At 46.3% G+C, this 26,058-nt stretch overlaps 1 protein-coding gene across 10 annotated transcripts in view; it reads right to left on the reverse strand.

The window, feature by feature from the left end:
- Nucleotides 1-1,431: 1,431 nt before the first annotated feature.
- TTC23 (tetratricopeptide repeat domain 23) overlaps nt 1,432-26,058 on the reverse strand; it is a 106,266-nt gene continuing 81,639 nt past the window's right edge. For 5 of the 10 annotated variants that reach the window (XM_058736722.1, XM_058736726.1, XM_058736723.1 and 2 more), the window contains exons 8-12: nt 23,463-23,590; nt 18,696-18,845; nt 9,981-10,103; nt 2,826-2,908; nt 1,432-1,970 (exon numbers count right to left, since the gene is read on the reverse strand). In XM_058736722.1, the coding sequence (XP_058592705.1) occupies nt 1,871-1,970; nt 2,826-2,908; nt 9,981-10,103; nt 18,696-18,845; nt 23,463-23,590 (584 nt within the window). In that variant the 3' untranslated portion in view covers nt 1,432-1,870. Of the gene's footprint in view, nt 1,971-2,825; nt 2,909-3,004; nt 3,086-4,416; nt 7,982-9,980; nt 10,104-18,695; nt 18,846-23,462; nt 23,591-25,644; nt 25,903-26,058 lie in introns of those variants that run through there. The other 5 variants (XR_009263905.1, XR_009263906.1, XM_058736727.1 and 2 more) reach the window with 5 other exon arrangements.

Raw genomic sequence — 26,058 nt, forward strand, 5'->3', positions numbered from 1 at the left:
CACTTTTTTCCCCCAAAGCCTAGCATGGGCTGTCTGCTCAGGCTGCTAGGACAGCGTACTGCAGACTGGGAGGCTTTAACAATGGACATTTCTCTCTCCCAGTTCTGGAGGCTGGAAGTGAAGGATCAAGATGCTGGTAGATTCGATGCCCGGTTGTGGCTCTCTGCCTGGTTTGCAGACGGTCTTCTTGCTGAGACCTAACGTGGTGGAGAGAGCGATCTTCTGTCTCGTGTCTCTTCTCATCAGGGCACTAATCCCATTCACGGGGCTCTCGTCTCCCAGAGGCCCCACCTCCTAATACATTCACATTGGGGATTAGGGCTTCATGAATTTTGGAGGTACACACACATTCAGTCCCTGGCAGACTCCAACGTGGTAAATATTTAAAATACTTTACCATCCATGTCGGAACCTGTGTCTTCTGACTAGATGGGATACCCGGTGAGTAGTGACTGTGTCTCATGCCTCCAGCTTGCACATGGCCTTCATCCCACCTGGGATGAGTGGGTACGAGTGGGGGTGGCCTGTGTGGTCAGCTGCCATAGCTTCCAAGGGGGACAAGGGACCTTGCCTCTCTCTCTCCACCCTGCACAAATGGAACCAGAGCACCTACTGGGCACTAGAGTAGAAGGGGCCTGTGCTGCGCCCTGCTGGCATCTTAGCACCAGCCTACGGCCTTGCTGGGCCTCGGTCCGTGGGATGAGCGTCGGAAGGAGAAGGAACAATGCTGCCCACAGCCCATCCCGCCCACTGTGTACTCTACCTCCTTCCAGCACCCAGTCTCCTGTGGACACCATGGAGAAAGGTGCTCAAAACTTCCCACTCTGCTCTTCCCTTCTCGAGGGGCAATGGCCTCCCCTGCGGGAGACTGAAGACCATTGTGGATCTGAGTCCTCGTCCACTCCACCCTCCCTACCTCACATGCTGAACCCGGGGAAATAGCTGGGAGAGCAGGGGGCCAAGGGCTGTGCCGACTCCAAAAAGAACCTCCAGAGGGCAGCCATGTTTCTCCTGCCTGGAGTAGAGGCCCCAGGAGTCAGCAGCCCTCTCCTGCAGCCCTTCCCTGCTGGCCTCACCCCTACTCCTCTGTCTTCATTCCCTTACACCCGCCTCCCCTGACCTCTAGCCCGTTTACTCCCATTATTCCCTGCCCTGCTGTACTGGGCTCTTTCCCTCTGTTACCAACTCGTTCTGCCACTTTATGTTTAGTAATTAGCATCCATGTTGGCTGGCGAGGTCTGAGAGGATGGGGACAGTGTGTCCTGTTTACTGTCAGGTCCCCAGTTCATAGCACTGGCCTGGTGCACGCAGGGTGCTCAGCCACGTTCAGTGGCTGTAGGAGTAAAGAGAAGCTTCCTCGCGTCCCTCTAGGCTCCAAGAACTCTGAGGCAGCCTGCATTTGAAAAACATACCAACCCAGCACCTCTGAGATTCTTCTTAGCATTTTATTCTGCATCCCTATTATCTTCCTACAAGAAAGAAAGGGCTTTGGCCAGCATTTGCTCTCAATCAGACTCCAGATCTATGCGAGGGGCATACATAGGTACGGCCAGATGTTGGGTCCACTTCCATACACAGGAAGTTTGAAACTTTTGAAGAGAAGCCTTTCAGCCACAGGCGTGCTGCTGGGTAGAAAGTTTTGTTGCAAGAGAAACCACTGGGACGGTGAAAAAGAAATCTGCTTTACAGAAGCACCAGAGCACCCTGGAGGGCATCCGCTGTCAAAACGCGACATCTCCGTTGCATGCTGGAGCAAACAGCCCGGAAAAATCTGTCGAATCCCATCTTCTAGTCGGAGAGGTTTATACTGCACCCCAAATGTCAGCAGCCGGGCCCGACCCAAGCTTTCTTTGGGGGAGGGGTGGGGTTCTCAGTCCGCTGCGCTGGGCTGCACCTTCCCTGGCATGCCGGTGCAGAAGGCCGGTTTGGCTTTCGGGGCCTGCCGGGTCTTCGCGGCCACCTCGGGGGCCCTGCAAACAAGCAGAAAGTGGGGTGAGCGTGCTGCCCCCTGGACCACTGTTGCTCTGAAGAGAAGCCCAGCGGCTGCTGAGCTAACAGCTGGCGAAGGAGTCTGGGGAGGGAAGGCCAAGGAGAAGAGAATCCTGGCACAGCAACCTAAATCCCAAGGTTTTTTTCTGCCGTGTTCTAATTCCTTGCGACCATTTTCTCCCTGAGCTGAGAGGGTCAACCCTTAGCTGGCTCAGCGAGCAGAGCACAAACACAAAGGTTGGGCTGGAGGCCCTGGCGGGCTCAGGGTTCAACGTTGCCTCCGGCTCGGGCCGGCGGCTCTGAGAGAGCGCCCCCTGCCGGCTGTCTCCTCGCCTTCGGTGCTTCCATGATCCTTCCTTGGCGGTCAGCCCACAGGCTCTGGGCCACACTGGCTCTGTGAGGGGCGGCTTCTCCACAGCAGGGAGTGGAAAGACCTGGGGCCAGCCTTCAAGGTGAAGTCAGAGGGCTCTCAGGCCGCCGTCCTGACAGGCACGCTGAAAGCAAAGGGAAGCCAAAGGCAGGCCTCCAGCAGGCCACCCCAGGGCACTGTGCCCTCGCCTGCCAGCAAGGGAGGTGACCCGCAGGCCCTGGTCTGCAGGAGGGAGAGTCCCAGTGTGTTTCTGCCATTATTCAAGAGCCAATCTTTTCTTAGTATCTGGGCAAGGGGGATATTTGACAGCTGGGCTTTCAAAGGAATCACTGGTGTTGCATAGTTTATGAGTTATGGGAAGTCAGTTAGTAAAACTTTCCATGGAAAGTTCCACAGAACCTTACAGAACCAGCTTCCTCTGAGATCTGAATGGCAAAGGAAACAGTGCAAGGGGAAGCCAACTCACTTGGACAGGACGTCCACTGTCTGCTGGGTGGCCAGAGTTCTCTTGTCCTGTGCTCCATATAAGAGGGTCTGAATCTGAAGACACTGCAGAACACCAAGTAGTAATCATGAGGTTATAAAAATGTCACTGAGAGCATTTCGCAGGAAAATGAAGTCTCCCTTGAATGAAATAAAGCATACTTCATCCACAGGCCCATGCTTGACAGAACTGGTGCATTCTCAGGGTTTCTCAGGGACAGACTGGCCTTCAATTTGGATGCTCTGAGGGATCCAGGAAATAAATGCAAAGTTTTAACACTATTTTACACAACTCCCTATGATGAGCTATATGCAAACTATAAGCATAGGGGCGCCTGGGTGGCTCAGTCGGTGGAGCATCCCAGCTCAGGACATGATCCCAGCTCAGGTCATGATCTCCCGGTTCATGAGCTCGAGCCCTGCATCAGGCTCTTCGCTGACCGCTTGGAGGCTGCCTGGGATTCTCACTCTTCCTCTCTCTGCTCCTCTCCCCCAACTCCTCTCTTTCTCTCTCAAAATAAATAAACATTAAGGGGCACCTAGGTGGCTCAGTCTATCAAGCATCCTACTTCGGCTCAGGTCATGATCTCATGGCTCTAGAGTTAGAGCCATGCGTCAGGCTCTGTGCTGACAGCTCAGAGCCTGGAGCCTGTTTCGGATTCTGTCTCTGTCTCTCTCTGCCCCCCCCCCCCCCCCCCCCTGCTCACACTCTCTCTCTCTTAAATATCAGTAAACATTTAAAAAATTAAAAAAAAAATCCCTGACTCTCCCCCTTTGGGTAGGCAGGTTTAAAAATTTCTTAAAAAGTAGCATTTTTAGAAAATAAAGGCAAGAACATTGGTATTGACCAGGGATGGTCTCTAGTTTCGGTTTTTAAATGAGCCTTGCTCAGGAAGGTTTTTAAATTTTTTTGTTTGCTTTTTGTTTTATTTTGTCTTTTGGTAAAAACATGCTCTATCTTATATGGGCTTTCTATATTCATTACTACACAGTAATTTCTTAGGAATTAATTTACTTAGGACTTAAATATTGAGCTTATGTATTATCCAGGGCTAGCTTTGGCTTGATTTCTCCCTTCTGCTTACTGAGCTACCATTTGGTTACTTGTACCAGACCGGGGTAAACTCAAGGAAAGAATAAAGATGCAAGTTGTGCCCCCAAATGGCCAAAATGATTCTTAAAATAGAATGAGGTGGAGGAACTTGCTTTACTGTATATCAGTACCTTTTATAAAACTGTAGTAATTAGGACAGTGGGGTTTTCATCCAGGGATAGACAAAGAGGTCAGTAGAACATGGCAGAGAGTCCACTACTTGATAGATGACAGAAGTGGCCCTGAAGGGTCTAGGGGAAAGAGCTGAACTAGTCGGTAAATGGAACTGGGGTCATGGGCTTTCCAAATGGAAGAAAATGGGTCCCTATCCCATACCAAACACAAAAATCAATCCTAGACAGACGGAGGAACTAAATGTGAAACGAAAACTTGGAACTTTTAGATGAAAATATCAGAGGTTTATCTTTATCAGCTTGCAATAGGGAAGTATTTCTTAGACAAGATCCAGGCAAATCAAAAGTAAAAGACTGATATGATTTAACTGTATTAAAATTCAAAACATCTATGCACCAAAATTCACCTTAAGTAAAGTACAAGGAGGGAAAGTATAAAGTACAATGAAGGAAAATATTTGCACAATACCGAGAGGGGATTAGGACTAAGGACGCATAAAGAACAAACTACCAATAGAAAATAATCAAAAGATATTATTCAAAGAAGTTGAAAACTAAGAGGCTGATAAACACACCTAAGTTCACTAGTAATCAGAAATGCAAACTAAAACTTCAAGGGCATTGTTCCTTTGCTCTTAAATTGCAAAAATTATAGTCTGATAATGATAATACCAAGCTTTATCACAGGTATTAAGCAACAAGTACTCTTTTATATATTGATAGTGGATGTTGAAATTGGTACCACTTTGAGAACAATTTGGCAATATTTAGTAATGGATAGGTACATGTACGATATACAAATTTTTGATGCGCATATAGCCACATAGATGAATCTCATGATTATAGAGAGGAAAAAACAAATTGCAGTTGAATGCATTATATATATTATTATATATTACATATTATTAAAATACATATTACATATAATTTATATGAAGCTTAAGAAGCATGTATAACAAAATTGCAAAATAATTTTAGTAAATTAATTTAGTAAATAGTAAAATAGTAAAGACATAGTAAAATAATTACGACAACGTGGGAATGATACCAAATTCCGGATAGCAGTTATCTGGAGGCAGGGTGGGGAAGGCTAGTAGTGGGGACTTCAACTGTATAGACCCGTACATGTTTCATTGCTTATATTGGACAGTGAACTCAAAGGTGTTGGTTACATTCTTCATGCTTTTCTGCATATCTGAAATACTTTACATTTTTACAATATTGAATTGGTTTTTCTACACGGTAACAGCTTGAGTCAAAAAAAGTCTGAGGCTTTGGGGACTTTGTACTGAAGACTGTTTATTCATTCTGATCTGCCAACCATTTTTAGGTCTTCAGGAAAATTAAAATGCAAGCAGCCAACATGCTTTGTCTTTAAAAGATGTGGAAAATATCAAAACCGACTGAATGTTTGGTTCAATCTGAGGAATTGAAAATGTGGTTCTGGAATCTGAGAATGTGGTTGTCTTCTGGAGGAAAGACGTATTATTAGACGAAGATAGGACGGGGTTTTGGGGTTTTTTGGTTGTTTTTTGTTTTTGTTTTGAAACAACAGACCTTCACTCTTTGTTGAATTATGTAACACCAAGGAAGTAGCAAACTTGTTCTGTCATTCCATTCAGCATATAATCCAAATGCTCCAAAATCCCACCCCCTCCACCCAAATAAGCCACAGGCTTTCGGAATCCACACTGGGGGCCCTGGCCTGGCCTGCTGCTCTTTCCATGGGTTTGGGCCAGCTCTGCTTTAATCCACGGATAAACTGCTGTGAACTTGGGAAACTTATGGAACTCTGAGAAAGTTCTGTGTTGCTTTTGGGGACAGGTTTCCAACACCCAGGACACTTGATGTAAACTCTTCCTGCCCTCCTCTCCCACGTGGCTCCCAGCTGCTGGAAGCCTGGGGGCGTCTCCAAGCAGGGTCCAGCAAGGGAGGTGCTCACGCAGGGACAGAAAACAGGAAGCAAGCAGGCTTTCCCCTCATTCATGCTTGGCAGTGAGAGGCCGCTGTCCAGGGCTAATGTTCTTGCCAGGACAGACTTCATTTTCCCCTACATGGCCAGAAATACCTTAACTCCGTGTGAAAGATCAGGTCTCATTTTAAACTCATCTGCCTTCTCTGTTTACATATCTACGAGTACCTCCCTTGCAGCTCATTTTGAGATGAGCTGATGTCTCCGTGTTAGTTCATTCACCGAGACATTAGCATTTTACTGACATTATAATCATTATTTGAGATGGTCTGAGGTCTCGGTTTACCCTGCCTCAACAGAGGGCCTCTGAAATCCAGAACTCAGGAGGGATATCCATCCTACCCTTTGGGTTACTGAAGCTTCTCTCTGGCCCCTCATTCTCCAGGGAAAAACATACTATTAGCTAACTTTTTCAGATTCCTAGGTACAAGGACAGGGCAATTGACGGTGCTTATACCAATTCTCACTGGTTCTACTAACCACCTCCATTCCAGACCTTGTGTGCTGGTCATTGTCCCTGGGGAAATTGTGTGTAGGGAGACTGGAGGTAGGAGACAAGGTCATAATCAATAATCAAGCCCAGAGAGAGGTCAGCCCATCCCCGTCCCTACTCCCTAGACCCTGGCAGTCAAGATTCTTCTCTTCCTGGCATTAATAGATTTTGGTTTTTTTTAAGGCAACTTACCCTCCTTAAGGAGATTTGCCCCCAGTTCTAGCTGAAGCGAGAAGAGATGTAAAGGGATGCCAACTAGGAGAGGGAAATGGGTCCTCAGCCCCTACTTAATCTCCTTTAGATGACAGTGCCCAGGGACACCATACCAGGCACCACATCAGGAAAGAATGGTTCACCTACTAGCTGGAATAGTTTTCAAGAGCTACCTTTTTAAAATAGTGAGGGGCGCCCGGGTGCCTCAGTCAGTTAAGCGTTCGACTTCAGCTCAGGTCATGATCTCGCAGTTTGTGGGTTCGAGCCTGGCGTCAGCTCTGTGCTGACAGCTCAGAGCCAGGAGCCTGATTCAGAAAATTTTAAATAGTGAAATAACCCCCTTACTGACCTTACTAGGAAATGTTTTACATAGCTGTGTATTTACCTAAGAAACATAAATTGAATTTTTCAGTGCTCTGCTGCTCTTAGCTAAATTTGCTTAAGCATTTTTGTGTGAAACAGGTTATTTTGATTCTTTTGTTAAAAATATGGACACTGTCAGAGACAAAGTCAATAAATGTTATTTGAACCTACTGGGAGACCGGCATTTTAAACAACTCTCTGAACTAAGTGAAGAATCCCAAATCCCGGTGGTGGAATATTCTATAGCATAAATAAAAGGCATTTTGTGCTCTCCAGATTCTTCTTCCAAGGCCAGTGCACTCCTATTTGAAATCAGCCTGTACAGGGTGCTTCTCATTTTTCTCTAAGTGGGCAAAAACCCTGGAATTTCCAGGATCCAGATGAATTTTGGGGAACTGTTATATTGCTGTTACGCTCTTTGATTTTATCTGCAGGGGTTGGGAGAAGTCATTTGTGTTTCTATTATTCCTTAAATACCAAACAAGAAGCTTTCCACCCCCTGCAGAAAGACAAGAGGTAGCACCCGCTTCCACACTGGCCTGCAAGCTGTCCCCAGAGGGGCCACATTTGTGTTGCTTGCCTTCGTGCCCCAGGTTCCAGAACATTCCCTGGCATGTGAGTAGGGGCGATATTTGCTAGATGAATGAACGATCAAACAAGAGGACAAACAGTTCAACTGAGGAAGTTCTTATACGGAGCCTGAAGACACGGTTGGACCACAGGGCTCCAGGGATCCGTCAGCAACTGACACCTCTGGTAAGGATGCTTCGTGGGGGGTGCCGTGTCACGAAGCCTCGCCCTCAAAATCCAGGCAGGTTCGGTAGCTGCAAGAGTGCTGCTCGCTGTGCACTGCTTCCCTTAGCAGTCATTCCTAAAGCCAGGGCAAGTTACGACACGACTGTAAGCACCTGATGTGAAACTGAAAACTTATTTTTGACATGACTGAGTTTTGCAAGCTAGGTTTCTGAGGGGCCTGGGAGGCAAGGCAGCTGGGACAGGAGCCACCAGTTGGTGTCTTCCTAGCTCTGGCCTACCCATGTGCCCAAGAACTCACACCCTTCCCAGTGTGGCTGCAGGGGTGGCCCGGGGACAGCTGCGGGGTAGAGGTTCGCTGACTCCGTGTACTCTGGCTTTAGAAAACCACGACAGGGGTACCTGGGTGGCTCGGTCAGCTAAGTTTCTGACTCTGGATTTTAGCTCAGGTCATGATCTCACAGTTTGTGAGCTTGAGCCTTGTGTCAGGCTCTGTGCTAGTAGCTTGGGATTCTCTCTCTCTCCCCCTCTCTCTCAAAAAATAAGTAAATAAAACATTAAAGAAAGAAAGAAAGAAAGAAAACCATGACAGCTATATCCCCAAAAAGAAGCATATTTTCCGGTTTGGGCAGGAATCTCTGAAAACCTGCAGTCATTACTCAAGGCCATTTATTTGCATGGCTGGTACCCCTGCAGAACTGGATTGGGTGACTTAGCCCTCCCTTCACCCATCAACCCCCAGCCCCCCAGCCTTCAGTCCTGGAACTGGACCATAATTCCTATCAGGGAATTTCAGACAATGGATGTGCTGACGGGATAAATCCTACTTATTCACAGAGGCCATGTGGCAAAGAGCCACCTCAGTGGCAAGGCCACAGGCTCGATGATGGAAAACTGACAAAGACAGGCTTTCATGCCTGGTAAGGGTCATGCCAAGCTCGTCGTGCTAGTCCAAGTATTTTGTCTTTATGGGGAATGAAAAACAAAGCCACAGAAAGGTAAGATTTTTAACAACGACTCTAATTCTCACAACCTAAAACCACTACTCTTCTTTTACACATTATCTGATGCGACAGCATGTCCGTGGCGGAGAAGCTACCCTGATGCTCATGAACTGTGGCTCTGTTTACACGTCAATTCTCAAGGCTGGCGCCAAGAAAAAAAAGATGTCAGGAAAGATGCCTTCAACGTTTAGAAAAAACACAAATGCGCCTTCACAGACGCATCTTTACAAGGCAGGCAGAAGTAAATGATGACCTTGGCGGAACTGAAAGGACAAATCGAAACACAGTTCATCAGGGAGCATTTTCCTAAGGAAACAGGGGCATGTGTGGGTGGGCGTTCCCCAAGCCACTCGGGCACCAGCCTTGTCCTCACTAGGCCCGAGTCCTCCATATCTACTCATTCCCGCAGCAGCTGTTTGCAGAGCACTGGCGATATGCCGACCTGTGTCCACCTCAGGGACAGAGCAGAGTGGCCAGGTCTGGGCCTTGCCCTCAGGGGCCTCCAGTGTAGTGGGGGAGCCAGACATTGAGAGATTTTGTAAATGAACGTGTGATAACAACTGATGATAAGAGCTGTGGAAGAGAAAAGAAGATGGGGCGACGGAGGAAGAAAAGTGGGGGGGGTGTCAGTGGTGGGAGAGGGCACTTGGTCAGTGAAGGCCCCTGTGAGGTGACATGTGAGTTGAGAACGGCAGGATGGGGAGTCGGCCATGTGGGCACAGGTCCGGGGAAGGGGGTGCTGGTGCTGGGGTCCCAGGCAGGACTGGGAGGTGTTTGAGGGAGCACACTATGATCCCCCTTCTCTCTCACTCTTGCTCTCTCTCCCTCCCTCTCACGTGCACGCTTGCACACTTGGACCCCTGCAACTCCCTTACCTGGAGGACCACTAATACTGAATCCCAGGATTGCTGCATGGGTGGGAGGGATGCCTCCCACGACAAAGGGACAGATAAGGTGGGATCAGGGGCCCCAGGACGAGGGACGTGTGAGATGAGGAAGAAAGGGGGCCCGGGGACTCTGGAGAGAGACCCCGTTTTCAAAGCTCTCCCCGAGGGTCTGCGGAGGGCCAGCCTTGAAAGTGTGGGTGTCATCCTCGTCTCCCTCACTCCTCACCTCTGAGTTGCCACGTGCCGTGGGTTCTACATCCTTATCAGCATCCCTCGACTCCCCCACGACCTTGCTCCAGCCCCTGGCCACTGTCTTGGAGCAAGCTACCACCATCTTTCTCCAGGACAACTGCAACACAAATATTTAGAGAACAAACACATCAGCAGGACGTGCTGGTGTGGGGAATCCTGCTGCGCACCCACGTATGGGTCATGGCTTCCTTCTCTAAAGTGGACAGCCAGCTCTTTGTATAAAAGCTGGACTCGCCTATTTCAGAGTTGGACAGAGCAAGAGATCCAGACCCTTTGAAAAGCTAAGCCTTTTGAGCTGCCTTTTCATGGCCCTTTCCGTGGCTGTGGAACACAGCCACCTCGTCGGGTCCTTCCTGAGCCAGTGCAGTCTCGCCAACCATTCCTGACCATCGCTCTTTCCACCTGTTCATGGTCACGCTGCATTTATGTGGTAGGTTTGGCCTTCCCCTCCTTTGCCAGCCCTCCACCCATAAACTCATGATTGTCCCGCCTCTAGTGAGGCTCTGGCAAAACGCCAGTGTCAGGCCAGGACAGTCTGCTCAGACCACGGTTCTGCACCCTCCAGACTCCAATGCCAATTTAGGAGCGTCTAAGGCACTGAGGACTCAACAAGCAGCAGCGAGAGCTCCGATGGTTGAGGAACTTTCCAATGTAGCCTTGTGTTGGGGGCAGTCTGGGCACGCTGCCCATCTGTGTTTTCTAAGGGACAGCAAAGGCAGAGGGGTGCTTTGTGTGGGCTGCTGTGGTTGGGGGGCCTGACCCTGAGGATAGGGACTCTTCTGGGCAGCCTATGGCCAGCAGAGCTGGAATTCTCATTCCCACCTAGCCTAGAGCAGGAACAAAGGAGGCTCCACATTTTCTCCACGGAAGGTCAAAAAGGGATGACCTTGATCCCTCTAACCATCAGCTCCTATTGTGATACTCTTATCAACCGATTTACAAACAGCTTTAAGTGAGGAGTGCTTGCAATGCCTTTAAGCCTGCTTCTCAACTCAAGAACAGGTTTTTTTTTTTTTTAATATGAAATTAATGTCGTCATGACCTTACTCTCTTTCTAAAAGGATCTGAGATGGGCTGTGGCAGCCCAACAATGGGTTAGTCAGTGATGATTAGGAAAATCAGGATCAAGGACAAATGGGACTACACATGAAAACAGTGTGGGCTAACATGGGGCTCTGTGGGGACTCCAAGCTCGATCTGGATCTCCTGGTATCCAGGACAACGAGGAAAACACCACACAGGCTAAAGGGAAAGTAAAACGAAGTGGTCTGATGATAGAATGGCAGTGTGTGAATTATGTATAAAATACAGCTGTCAACCAGGAGGCTCTGTGTGCTTGGCCGGTCGCAGGAATGGCTGTTCTAGGGTCTCGACCCATGGCCACATGAGATCCTTCCAGGGGTGGCTTTCTCATCTACAATCTATGAGTAAAAACCATTTTCCTTTGCCCTTCTTCAACTGATTCATTACAGTGGGCTTTGGATTTCTTGGAGAGAGGTCACATAAAATTATGTTATTCTTTCATGGAGATGTTTAATGTCTGCCACTGTAAAGCACTCAAGTAGTGGACTGAACCCTTAATACGAAGGTTGGCTGAAGGACGGGCCCAAACCCAGCTTCACCCTGTCACTGGGCCCAGAATTAATCCAGAGAGGCTACTGACCTGGGAAACAGTCCATTCCCTGCCCCCTGCCCCCCCCAAATGTATGTATGTTCAGAAGTGGGGAGGGAGAGAGAGAGAGAATCCCAGGCAGGCTCTGCATTGTCAGCGCAGAGCCCCATGCGGGGCTTGAACCCATGAACCGTGAGATCATGACATGAGCTGAAGACAGACGCTTAACTGACTGAGCCACCCAGGCGCCCCAGGAAACAGTCTTTAGGAATTCTTTTTTGCCGCCTTTCACCTGGATGGAAATGTTGGCAGTGATGTCCATCCTAGAATCAAACCAGGTCTCTATGTTGCAAAAACATAGTGGAGGTTGTGCTGTGGAAATTTCCATCTGGAGCCAACAGATTTCTCCAATTTACTCCTGCAGGCAGACGCCTTTGAAAGATAGATCAATAATATGGTTTTCCTTGCAGTAATTTAATCCGGCTGTCTGCTTTGTCTCTCGTGACTTCCTGTTTTTCATGCCCATGGGACCATGGCCGGGCCATGCAGCACAGGAGGGCACATCTGGAAAAGCTGGTGTTCCTTGGATTCCTGTTCCAGGGTTGAAAACTTGGGGGACACAGCTGTTGTGATAAATATGTGAGAAACGCTCGGCTGGTAGCTTTAGGGAGCTACCTAAGGGCTGACTAAGAAAGTGTGGCTCAACAGCCGACACGCAAGTCCTGCGTGTGTCCTATGCCCACAGTGTGGCCGGTCCTGTCCTCAGATGGGCACATGTGGAGGAGGGACAACGAGGACCGCACGTCCTGCAGCACGCACACCCAATAGACATGCAGGTTTCAACCCTGTCTCCCTGCGTTCTGGCAAATGGCCAGAGAGCTTCAAAATGCCAAAGCCATTGTGTTCAGGACTGATGGTTAATGAGGCCAAACTAAAGTGAAAACGTTTCACTAACTTCCACTGCAGGCTTGGGGAGTGATGAAACCTGACAGTTTGTTGAAGCTGAGCTGCTTTTAAGCCCTGTGGGTGGGCACGAGGCCCAGAGCAGTGATCTCGACCTTCCCCCAGAAGCTAGATTGCAGATCCCCGGGCCCCTGGACCCTTGCTCCAGACTCAGATTCAGAAGGTCACCCCGATGCAGGGCTTTAAGCCCCCATGCTTGGTGAACCACTGGCAGTAAGGAAAGCATGTGGGCTTTACTATAGAGTAGCCTGCCCAGAGGCAATTTATTTACTTCCAGGAGCCTCCGTCCTCTTGGCCTGTAAAACAGGGCTACTGAAGTCTGGGCTGTGAGGATCAGGAATGACGTCTGAGCGCTGGGCAGCAGGAAGCCTGGCCCCCAGCCTGCAGTCAGCGGTGGTACCCGCCCAGCCCCGCTGTCCCCGGTGGGGCTGGGCGGGTACCACCGCTGGGACAGCGGGGCTTCATACAGGTTCGTGTGGCCCCTGCTCAAGTTTCTTGAGCATCTGCTACCATTTGCCAGCTTCCCCCCATTCCTGGGGTCCCTCCCCAGCCTGGAGTTGAGTGGCTAGGCTTTCCCTATTTCATGGACACTCCTCAGAGGGGAAACAAGGAAGGGGAATCACAGTGGAGATTCCCAGGGGCAGGCAGTGCCTCAGCCAGGAAAGCCCTGCCCTCTCCTCCTTCTGGTACTGTTCAGGACCCGGAACTCCGCCAGACCCCGCTGCTTGCAAAGCAGCCTGCCTTTCCTCCCCTCACTCCATCCCCTGAACAACATGGGACAAAGGAAGCCTCGGCGTTGCTGTCACCTCCACTTTACAGATGAGAAAACTTCGGCCTCTTGCCTCGATTCTTGGTCCATTCCATTCTCAACACTATCCTCACATGATTTTTTTCTTTCCATTTCTTTTTATTTAAAAACATTTTTTTTAATTTAAAAAATGTTTGAGACAGAGAGAGAGCATGAACGGGGGAGGGTCAGAGAGAGAGGGAGACATAGAATCCGAAGCAGGCTCCTCGAACTCACCGGCGGTGAGATCATGACATAAGCCGAAGTCGGAAGCTAAACCGACTGAGCCACCCAGGTGCCCCCCTCTTTTTATTTTTTTTAAATTGCTTTTAAAGATTTTATTTTTTAAGCAATCTCCACACCCAGTGTGGGGCTTGAACTTACAACCCTGAGATCAAGAGTTGCATACTCCACCAACTGAGCCAGCCAGGTGCCCCTGATTTTTTTTTTTTTTAATGTTTATTTTTGAAGGAGAGAGAGAGACAGAGGTTGAGTTGGGGAGGGGCAGAGAGAGAGGGCGACACAGAATCTGAAGTAGGCTCCTGGCTCTGAGCTGTCAGCACAGAGCCCAACACTGGGCTCGAACCCACGAACCATGAGACCGTGACCTGAGCGAAGTCAGACACTTAACCAACTGAGCCACCCAGGTGACCCAAAATCCAAAGTACAAATAGAGACCTATGGTGCCCTGCTTAAAATTCCCTTAATGGCTCCCAGCTGCTTAGAGCAAGGTTCAGAAAACTTTCTGCAAAGGGCCAGATGGTAAATATTGTAGGCTTTGCAGGCCAAGAGACAAAAATTGAGGCTACTATGTAGGCACTTAGGTAACAGGAGGGAGTGCAAACTTCCTCAAATTTGTTTTATCAATGAAATTATGAGGAGGTTTCTTTGTAATCTAGTTTTGCTAATGAGAAGAACAGATTTCCTTTTTGGTGCCGATAAAATTTCACTTAGTTGGGGTTCAGGTAGTGTTCCCCTACCATCTGATCAATTTATGATCACCTGTAAAATGATTACAGGTTTAACGACTAACTGCAAAAACCATTTTTAACTTGGTCTATGTCCTTAACTATAATGAAATAAAACACAGGCAGTGAACTGGTCATTGTTTGGGACCCCTGCTTTTTAAAAAAATATTTATTTACTTTTGAGAGAGAGAGAGAGGGAGAGGGAGACAGAGAGAGAGAGGAGGGCCGAGAGACGGGGACACAGAATCTGAAGCATGTTCTGAGCTGTCAACACAGAGCCCAATGTGGGGCTCAAATTCACAAACTGTGAGATCACGACCCAAGCCGAAGTCGGACGCTTAACAGACTGAGCCGCCCCTAGACCCCTGCTTAAAAGATCAAGTCTCAGCTCCTTAACGTACAAACACAGCTGCAGGGACCTGCCCTCACGTCTATCCCAGCCACTCTCCCAACACAGTTGGCCCCAACTTTTTGCTTCTTAAACAGGCTTCGCTCTCTCATCCCTGAGCTTTTTCTTCCAGCCCATTTCCAACCTGGGACTTCCTGTCTCTGCTCGGCTATACCCTCTTTCAGGACTACTTACCTGGACACCTTCCCTAAGCCCTTCCCTCCCATAGATCCCAGTGTGGACTTGGAGAACTTAGCACATAATACCACAGTTGGGCCTTTACAATCTGTAACTCCCTCACTGGCCTGGGATGCTTTCGAGGGAGGAAGCTACTGCCTACCTACTGTACTCATTGCACATGCTTCAAAAATAGGGACTGCATCCCAGGTCTTCTGTTTCCTGCACCATCTCCAGTGGGGGCCACCCAGCTGCCTTGAGAGCACCATGTTCTTATACCCTAGCACGCCCCTGGCCTCAACTGACTGATCCAGGGTGAACACTGGATTCAAGTCAGGCCTACAGCCCTTTCTTGAGATCTTTCGAGCTGTGACTGAGAAATGGCACAGTGTAGGGAGTAAAACCCTGGAGGGCCGGCAGCTATGATCTCCATCTTGAGGGGAGACACTACTATGACAGAGGTGGAGGAAGAGGATGTGCAGAGAGAAGCAGACAGGAGTCCTGGGCAGAGAGAACCTTGGAACATTCTTCTGAGCCTCAGCTGCATCCTGCTGTGCTAATCATCTGCCTAGTGGCCCTTCCTTGGAAACCACAAGACACCTGAGCTAGTTTGACCATTTTCTGTCGGTGGCAATCCAAAGGTTCCTTGATCTTGGCAATCCAAAGATTCCTGATCTTGGCATTCTCCCCACTAGCCACTGGTTCCCAAACGTTTTTAAGCATAGGAAGCTCTAGTTCAAACAGAATCTTACTGAGAAGCCCGGCATGTAAAATGGCTGTAATATAGGATAGACCACACGGTCCAGTCTAATAAAGCCCCACTCTGACAACTCCTGACTTTGAAATCAATGCTGAGATACTCTTTTAGCCTCAGTTTCCTGCTTTTTAAAAACAAAACAAAACAAAACAAAACAAAAAACAAACAAAAAACAAAAAAAAAAGCAGAGGTAATCCAACTCTTCAGGCTGCTATAGGGCTTAAGTAAGTTAATATATGTAAATCGTTTAACACAGTGTCAGGGATAGAACAATCAGTCAATAAGCATTAAATTAGAAGTAGGGGATGGAGAAACCCAGGGCAACTGCCACTCTTAGCACCCTTATAACTCTTCCCTCAATAATGTCTTTGGCATATGTATAATGTTTAAGTTATCTGAAATGATTAATATATCTTCCTGGTTAGATTGGAAAGTCTCACAAAGACAAGAAGCATATCTGTCTTGGTCACTGTTTTATCCCAGGTCTGCCTAGCACAGCTACTGGCCTCTAGAAGGTGACCAGTAACTACTGTTGACTAAATGATAATAGATATATGTATCATCTTGTTAAAAAATATACACCATACATGTTGCCTTCTGCAACGGATTCAGAAAAGTCGTAAGAAGAGATAAAGGCTCAATGTACAGGGTAGCCTACTCAAAACTAGAGTTAATTCTTTTGGTTTGGTCAGTTACATTACTTGGAGGTTCCCAGGTTTACCCATTTTAAAACTAATTAATGTAATGAAAACACAACATGACAAGACTTTGGAGGTACACTTAAAGTAATAAGGAAAATTCATAGCGTAAAATACTATACAAAAAATGGAAACAAATAAATTCAATTCCCTGTTCAAGAAGACAGGAAAAACTCCCACAAAGTAAAACAAAATAAGTTACAAGAAAATAAACAATAAAGATAAAATCAGAAATCAGTGAAACAGAATAGGAAGGCCACTGACCTATGGAGTTTGAAAAACTAACAAAATAGACAAACCACTAACTAACTCAGCCAACAAACAAGGGAGGAGATCCAAATATAAAACTAAGAAATGACAATAAGAAGATAACTACTAAAAAAGTAGAAATTTAAAAAATTCATGAGATTACTTTGCAAATCTCTGTGCAAATCTATCTGAAAATGACAGTGAAATAGATAAATATGGTTTACTAAAATGACTTCACTGGAGCCAGAAAGCTTCAACAGAGCAAACTTTATAGAGAAATAGAGAAGACTGTCAAAGAATTCCCTGCTACCCCCAAAAAGCACCAGGCCTAAAGAATTTCACAAGAGGTACAAACCTTCAAAGACTTGTTTTAGTGCTGCATAAATTCCTGTAGGCTTAGAAAATAAAAGTAAACTTCCAAATTATTTTTATGAAGCAAATATGACATTGTTACATTGTTACTTAAACAAGTATCACTTACCAATAAGGGCAAAACATCCTAAAATAAATGTTAGCAAACAGAATCAACATTGCACTGAGAAAATAGTTTAATATGACTAAGGGGATTTATTCCAGGAATGCAAGGTTGGTTTGATATGATAATAAAATACACCATATTAAGTGATCTAACAAGAATCATATGATTATTTAATTCCACTGATGCTTTGACAAAATGCAGCACTTATTTCTAATAAAAAAATACTCATGAAAATAGAAATTGATGGATACACTTCTTTACCATGGTAAAATATATAAAACTTAGTCCAAAGCCAGCATGTACCATATCAAGAATCACTAGAGGCATTTGCACTAACATCAGGAACAAGACAAGGATGCTTATTATCTCTACTCTTACTTATTATTGTATTGTAGGTACAAGCCAATGCAATCAGATAAGAGAAATCAATAAAAGGCATAAGAATTGGAAAACAGAAAGTAAAACTATTTGCAGATGATGTAATGGTACACCTGAAAAACCTGAAAGAACCAAGGTTCAAATTAACTCAAGCAAGAAAAGAATTAAGTAAGCTAGCAGAATATAAAATAACATAGAGAAACCAATAGTTTGCATGCACATACACAAACAGTTAAAAAATATAATACTGGATAAAACTCCATTTATAATAGCATTAAGGGAGAGGAAATGCTTAGCAATCGACTTAATAAGAAATGTGCAAAACTTGTATAAGGAACACTTTAAAATGTGCCTGAATGATACGTAAGTGGATGTGAACAAATATAAAGATATCCCTTGTTCTTGGGTAGAATGACTCTACATCATGACGATGTCAGTCCTCCTGAAGTTCATTTATAAACAACATGCTCCTCAAAAAAAATACCATCAAACTTCTTATGGAGCTAGACAAGTTGATACTAAAATTCAGGTGGAAAAATAAATATGGAAAAATGTCTACAAAACACAATAGTCTAGGGAGATAAAAAGCCATGAGGGGAGTCTAGTCCTACCTGCTATTAAATCATGCTATGAAATCTCCATAACTAAGACAATTAGGCACTGGAATTTGAGTAAACAAAAACACAAACAGAAGAGAATAGGAATCTAGAAATAGACTTAAATATACACACAAGTGTAGTACATGATGAAGGCGTCACCTCAAATCACTGGAGCATAGATGGGCTCTTTAATAAAATGGCACTGGACAACTGGGAAGCCGTTTGAAAAAAGATAACATTGGCTCCTTACCTCACACCTTCCACACAAACAAACCCCAAATTTAAAAAGAAAGAGACATACAAGTACTAGAAGAACACATACAAGAATTCAAGAATTCCTCCATAAACTGAGTGTACCGAAAGAGTACAAGAAAATTGATAAATCACACTATGTAAAAAATTTAAAACATTTGCATGGTAAAAAAATAATTGATAATTCATTTAAAAACATATGTGTATAAAAGGATTACTATATTGCTTACCCAAAAAGTGTTGGCTTGGATCAACTGCGAAAGTGATGTCACCTTACCTAAATAAGCCACTGATAAACTTTCATTTACAAACAGCATGGTGGAGGGAGAGAAAGTGACCCGTGGGGAGAGTTTTCTCTGCATTAGTACTGGCTCCAGCTTTACCTTCTTTAGTTTCTTGTGGGCCCCACTCTGGTTCCCCTGTGCCAGGTCGGCCCCACCTAACAGCCGGTATGTCTCTGCCACCTCCGGGCTGAGGTCACCAAACACTGCCACTTTGGCTTCCAGGGACTCTCTCAGGATGGAGATTGCTCTCTGTGAAAGGAACAAAAGTTAAAGTCTGGTTAAAAGCTCAAAGCCTGATAAAATCCATGCCTCTTAAGAAAATGGTGTGACTGATGTGTATTTCCACTTTTCAGGGGGATGGGTTTGGGTGGTGTCTCCTGAGCTAAGCCTACTCTCCCCTTTAAACAGGGGAGAGGAAGTAGCATACATGTGAGCAGAGAGGTGCTCACCATGGAGACAAAATGCATAAAGGACACCTGGAGAGCAAAGCCACTTCAGACAGTGCAGGAATTCATTTTAGTCAAGCAGTAAGAGCAAAAGCTAACATGTTTTGTGTCCTTTATGTGCCAAGACCTGTACTAAACAGTTTGCATGTGTGAGCTCATGTAATTCTGTCTCCTTTAGATAAGTACAGTTTTAATCCTCACTGAACAGAGGAGGAAACTGAGGCACAGAGCAGTCAAGAAACTTGCTCAGGTCTGACTCTTGATGTTGGCTCAGGTTGTAATCTTGCGATTGGGGAGTCAGGTCCCAATTGGCATTCTCTAGCCACCATCCCCCTCTCTCTCCCTCTTTCTCTCTCTCTGCTCCTCCCGTGCTCAGGCTCTCTAAAGCAACAAACATTTAAAAAAAAAAAAAAAAAGGAAAAGAAAAAGAAACTAGCTCAGGATCAGACAGACAGCTCCCCAGTGGCAGACCTAGGATCTGAATCCGGCCAGTAATTTGAATCCTTTTCAGTTGCAGGCTCTTCTGCCTATGTGCCCAGGGACGTTCTTACATTAAGTGAAAATTAGAGTTTCCTGGCAATGTATGTACTTACAAAACATCCAGAACATATTCCAGGGTTCTCTATTTCTCATAAGAAATAGCTTAGGAAACCAAAAGCAAACATTCCAACATGGTGAAAAATTAAATATATTTGACATTTTGTTTGGTTTCTTGGGTTTATTTATACCAACGTGGAATAAAAAACATGGCTTGGTCAGAACCCAGTATCTTCTGACATTAATCTCTTTATTTTTGAGACAGAGAGAGACAGAGCATGAATGGGGGAGGGTCAGAGAGAGGGAGACACAGAATCCGAAACAGGCTCCAGGCTCTGAGCTGCCAGCACAGAGCCCGACGCGGGACTCGAACTCACAGACTGCGAGATCATGACCTGAGCCAAAGTCGGCCGCTCAACCGACTGAGCCACCCAGGCGCCCCTTCTGACATTAATCTCTTGAGTCAGACACTAAGACATACAGAGGGAAAGCCCTATCTCCACCCCCCACATTTCTCCTGAAATTCTTCCATGGTCTTGGACACGAAAGCAGGATTATGGCTGCAGGATACAAATGCTGAATTTGAGACTCAAATAAGGCCGGAACCGATTAAAGGGTGTCCCCACCAACTGGCCCTGGAGGTGTCCTGATAGCACTCCACAGACGGAAGGAGCTGGCAAAGCTTTACTCGTTTTATTGGCAGTAATATGGGTTAGGTGCTAGGGTTGGGGTGTGGAACCAACCACAGAGAAGGCAGTGATGAGGCAGAAACAATTTCTTAGGTGGAAAGACGAAATCACCAGAGAAACTGGAAACTGTGAAGCGTGTGGCCTACCCTGGTACGTGGGGAACTTGCTTGATGCTAAAGTGCATCACGTCCTGTTGTATCACATCCCCTCCCAACCCCTGTGAGCAAGGATTTAGCGTGGGGCAGGTGTTGGGCTCAGCAACTTATTCTTGTCAATTGGTTGTCAGGTTTGGAGGAGCCCATGATGGAAAGAAGAGCCGGACTCTTTTTCCTAAATGAAATGGTCCATCTCGAATCTATTGGAGATGACCATCTCTGGAGAATCCAGAGGCCATCCATGGCTGCAGGAATGGCATCTGAAACTGAGACACCGTACAGGGGGCATCCACATGGGCGAGGCCTGAATCTGCATCACCTACTTGGTGCTTCCTAAATGAAGCTTTCAATGCCATTTATAGCCTGACTGGGGAAACTAGAGAGAGATCTGCATGAACTTGAACGGCAGGTCACGATGGTGATGGACGAGATGGTCCATCGTGATGGACCATCACGATGGTGATGGCCTCTATTGGAGGAAACAGAGACTGTGTCAGTCTGTGAGAGGTAGAAAAACTTAAGGGAGAGGAGTGAAGAAAAAACAGGACCTGGGTGGGAGGAGGAGAGGACGTGGGAAACTGGGAGCCCAGGTGTGAGGAGGGCAAAGGGCAGAGCCAGGCAGTGGGCTAATCTGACTGCAGCACAGAGAGTGGGAAGGGGAGAGTGGGGAGACAGGCAGGGCTGAGGGTTGGTGGGGCGCCTTTGCGCCAGGTTTGGGAGTCTGGATTTTTTTATGGGGAATAAGAACCCGGAGAAGGTTCTTGAGCAGAAAAGTAGCACAACTAGAAGATAAACCCACACAGAGTATTTTAATCTGTGGCAGAGTGACCTTCACCTACATTTTACCTTAAAAGACATTTTCCTTCCCAAAGACCACCTTCCTGTTGGTGCAGGGTTCTAGTCCAATGTATCGGCTGTGAACACATCTGGGGTGGTTTGAGCACAGCCCCATGCTCATGCCTGGGACTGTCCTCCGGCTGAGCCTTGTCAGCCAGCTCCAGCTAGAGCCCACAGGGAGAGGGCTGTGACCCATGCAAGGTTGCCACGCTTGGGCGGACGGGTTGCGTTACACACAAGGGCAGGAGAACGAGGGCAGCTGAAATCTAGCCTGTGTTCTGCTCTCCAAGCAATGTGTGCTGGCACGGGCTGCATCCCCCCGAGGAAGAGGCAGCTTTTTCTATTCTTACAAGGGCACCGGAGGGCTGGCCGGGGGTAGAATGAAAAGAGCCAGTTTGCCAAAATCTCCGAGGGCGGCTGAGGGGAGCGAGGTGCATCTTTGGATCAATACCACCTATTTGGGTGACTGAGGCAAGGGCAGTGAGGTGTGGCATCAGTGACAGACACCAGGGCAGGAAGCCAGACAGGAACAGGGGAGATGATGGGTGCCCTGTGGTGGCTAGAGCAGTCAGGCGACCCATAGCCAAGCCTCCACCACCATGAGCAAGAGGGTCTCTGGCTACATGGAAATCAGTCCAGGCAGGGGAGAGACAGTACACATCCACACATATACTTACTATTCTTATGATCTTGTTCTATTACTCCTGTGCTGTGTTCATCATATTATTATATCAAACAGGATTCTATGATGAACAATAATGGGAAGAATCTAATGAGGACTGGGGAAAGGAATCAGGCAAACTGACGAGTCCTGAAAGATAGACCCTGCATTATTTAGGAGATCAATGAGGAAGAGACCCCCAAGAGCAGGAACCGAAAGCTGGCACTTTCTGGAAGTGGGGATTAGAAAAGGCCAATGTGGCCAGAACACAGATCGGGGGAGGGGGCAAAAATAAGACTGGAAATGTCAGCAGAATCCAGATCCTTGAAGGTATTGTGAGACACACAGGATTCTGATTTATTTTAAGGGCATTGAGAAGCCGCTGGAGTATTTTACAAATGGGGGTTTCACTGATCAGATCTGCTGTTTGAAAAGATCACCATAGCTTCCTTATTCAGAATGGATGAGAAAAAGTCAAGAGTGGAGAAAGCAGCTGGGGGACCAGAGTCTGTCAGAGTGGCCCAGACAGGAGGTGATGATTGGCAGAGGTGGACATAGCAACCAATACATTTTAGAGGTAACAATGACTGATGACCTGGAAGGGGTAAGTCATGATGGGGGTAGACTACATCCTGCCTCTAGACTTCTGACCTGAGTACCCTCCCTAGAACTTCTACAGATATTCTAGAATCTGAGGCCTCTGGAAGGCCCTTTTCTAGTTAGTTGGGGGATCCAGAAAAATATGGAAACTCCACATGTTATGGTTACTGTAGTCCTACTTTGGTCTGAGGAACATGGGAGCATCTAGATTAAAAACCCGTGTTCCTTAAGCTCACATCAACTGAGAGGGGGATTTAGGACAGAGCTGTGGGGGGAGGTGTACAGAACAGCAGAGAAAATAAAAGCTTTTCATCCCAAGGATTTGCCTTGATAGGTTGAGGTTGAAAAAAATATATACATCTATATACATAAAGGCAACAGCAAGTAGCTTTCTGGTAGCTGTTAGGCTTTGCATGGAATAAGTTCCCAAGGGTTTAATTACCAGTGAATATAAACTCTGGGGCTTGTTCTATTTTTACAAGCCATAAAAAAGCATGCCTGTATGGTTCAATGGACCGTGGGCTGTAACTTCTGCGCTGTGTAGCTCTCGTTAGATATGTAAATTCCATCCATAACCCAAAATTAGGAGAGAGGAATTAGGCACACTCACCGGCACCCTCTATCCCAGCCAGAACTGCAGGCTGTGATAAGCAGGGTCTGCCCACTGGGTTTTAGGTTTCTTGTCCTTTAGGATCCTTTGTGGGGAGTTGGGGGAACATGGCATCCACATTCTCATAAATAGTTTTCATTTTCCAAGAATGAGTATCTGGGAGCTGCCCAAGAGTGGCCACCTGGCATTATTTATCCCTGTCCCTATGGGAGCCGGGTACATACCTTGCCCATAGTAGATGCTTGATGGATGCTTGTAGAGTGAAGGAGTAGCCCCTCTGGATATCAACTCATGCAAATAACTAGTCAAACTTGGGTCCAAATGCATTTACCTCTTTTTGTCCGGTGACTTGTAGAAAATGGCAATAATCATCTTGAATTGAAAGAAATTTGGCTTTTCCCATCCCTTCAGCATCCTTAAGATTAGCCATGCTCTCTTGAAAATACTGCTTGGCCACATCTGAAGAAAAGCATCGTAACAACATTTGAAGACTGCTTGCATATTTGAAATGGAAACAGAATAAGTACCCTTTTAGTGGTGGTGAGCTATTTGAAAAAAAAATAAGTATTTAGACAAGAGGACCTAGTTAATTGGACTGTTTTTCAGAAAAGATTTAGGTCTCAGCAGGATACAGCAATTTACTTTCCTTGGTTTTCATACATTTTAGCTCTCCCAGCCATACAGTACAGATGGGGAAAATATTCCCCAGACTTGAACACACTGGTGAGTTTTCAGGTTAACCATTAATTCTTCCTCTAACTCTGGTTGCTGCTCACTGAGGTTAGGGCTCCGAGGGTCCACTTATTTTAATGGACTCTGTTATCTTAGAACATAATTTTACAGCATTAAAATTCTGCAAAATATGGCTGACACGCTGCTAAAGAAAGAAACTCAACCATTCCAAACACATAAACATACTGGTTATAATACAAGGAAAATATTTTTAAATATTTGCCAATCTTGAAAGCAAGAAAGGGAAAACCTCAGGTGTGATAAATGAAGAAGGAACCAGAAGCCAGAATGGTGAGTGGGCATTGAAGCTGAGTGGACCGTGAGGGTATTAGAAAAAAAAGGTATAGTCTGTAAGGGCTAAAGTTTTATAAGCCTGAGGACTGGTGATGAGGCCTGAGGACTGTGTATGGTAGGAAGATGGAATGAAGCTTGCTACGAAAGGCCAAATTCTTCTGTGATAGGCAGAATCTAGGAGGACAACTCTGTCTAATCCCTCCCCTGTGACATGGGTGGAACTTGCAGATATGAGGAGATATTATTCCTTTGATGAGGTTATGTGATATACCACAGTTGACTTTAAGAAAGTGAGATTATCCCTTGGGTTTAACCTAATCACCCAAGGCCTTGAAAAGCAGAGTTTTCTTTAGTTGGTAGCAGAAAAGGCAGCCAGAGACATTCAGAACATAATGGGGATTTGACATGGAGGTCCTCCATTGGTGAGATGGAAGGAACTATGGTGTAAGGACCCAAGAGTGGCCTGTGGGAGCCAAGAGAGGCCCCTGGCCAATAGCCAGCAAGAAAATGGGGACTTCAGTCCTAAAACCGCAAGGAACTGAATTCTGCTAATGACAGAAATGAGTTTGGAAAAGTATCCCCATGCCCCAGATGAGAATGTAGCAGGCCGACAGCTTGATTTTAGCTTGAGCAGAGAAGCCAGCCTTACTGTGCTAGACTTCTGACCGACAGAACCGAATTGATAAATGGGTTTAAGCAATCAGAATTTGTTATGCGGCAAAAGAAAACTAATACGGTCAAGAATCCCTACAATGGAGTGAAGAGCAATCGCAATGGTCCAGAGGCCATCCGTGGCTGCAGAAATGGCATCTGAAAATGAGACACCGTACAGGGGGCATCCACATGGGTGAGGCCTGAATCTGCATCACCTACTTGGTCTGGAAATTCTGAACCAAGAAATTAACTAGGAACTAGTCTGTAACTGGAGAAATCATAGGGTTCCAGCATAGGGGTCAGCAAACTCATTCTGTAAAGGACAAGATGATAAATATTTTAGGCTTTCGGAGCCATATGGTCGCTATCTCTGCTATTCAACTCTGCTGTTGAGGCACAAAAGCTTCCACAGACAATACATAAATGAATGAGCATGGCTGTGTGCCAAGAAAACTTTATTTACAAATACAAGGGGGCAAGCTGGATTTGGACCACTGACCCCTGCTCTAGCAGAGGGAGAAGTGATATCTTCCTCTTCCAGGAACATGGGACTCCCAATGAAGTGCCTGCTGGAGATGACCTCATGGTGACACATGACAAGCACATTTTTGCCAGAATAGACTATGACCCATGTATACAGTGGTCTACTTGACATTTCCACTTGGAAATCTCATGTGTATTGTGTGGTGCAAAGACCTACGAGTGAAAAGATAAAACATAACCCTTTACTTCTTTACTTTTCCTCCATATTTGGTTATCACCTCTAATTTTGTATTTGTGCTACCTCCCTATTTTCTTGATTAGACCAGCTAGCATTTTATCTATTTTAATACCTTTTCCAAAGAATCAGCCCTCGAATTCACTTTTCTCATACTGTGTTGTGAGTGCCAGGTGCTTCCAAAGAGGCCTCTATGAGGACAGCACTCCAGAACTCACAGAGGAGCGATAACTGGGTCGCCTGTGCAGAGAGGGTGGTTGTTCCTGAGTCAGCACAGCGAGTGGCAAAGAGGGCAGACTCCAGAGGTCAGAGGTTGCCTGGCTCTGCTCCCTTCTAGCTGGGTGCCTCACATGGTTGACCTCAGTCTCCTCATCTGAAAAAGGGGAACACAAAGCTAGTGCCTCCTTTCTAGGGTTATTGTCAGGAGTAAATGAGTTAATGCATACAAACAACTGAAGACATGCCTAACACCTGGTCAGTGCTCAATAAATGGTAATCATTTTAACTTAGGGACAGCTTTGAGGGTCGT

Source organism: Neofelis nebulosa, chromosome 7 (assembly GCF_028018385.1).
Source record: "Neofelis nebulosa isolate mNeoNeb1 chromosome 7, mNeoNeb1.pri, whole genome shotgun sequence".
In the NCBI taxonomy this organism is placed as follows: Eukaryota; Metazoa; Chordata; class Mammalia; order Carnivora; family Felidae; genus Neofelis; species Neofelis nebulosa.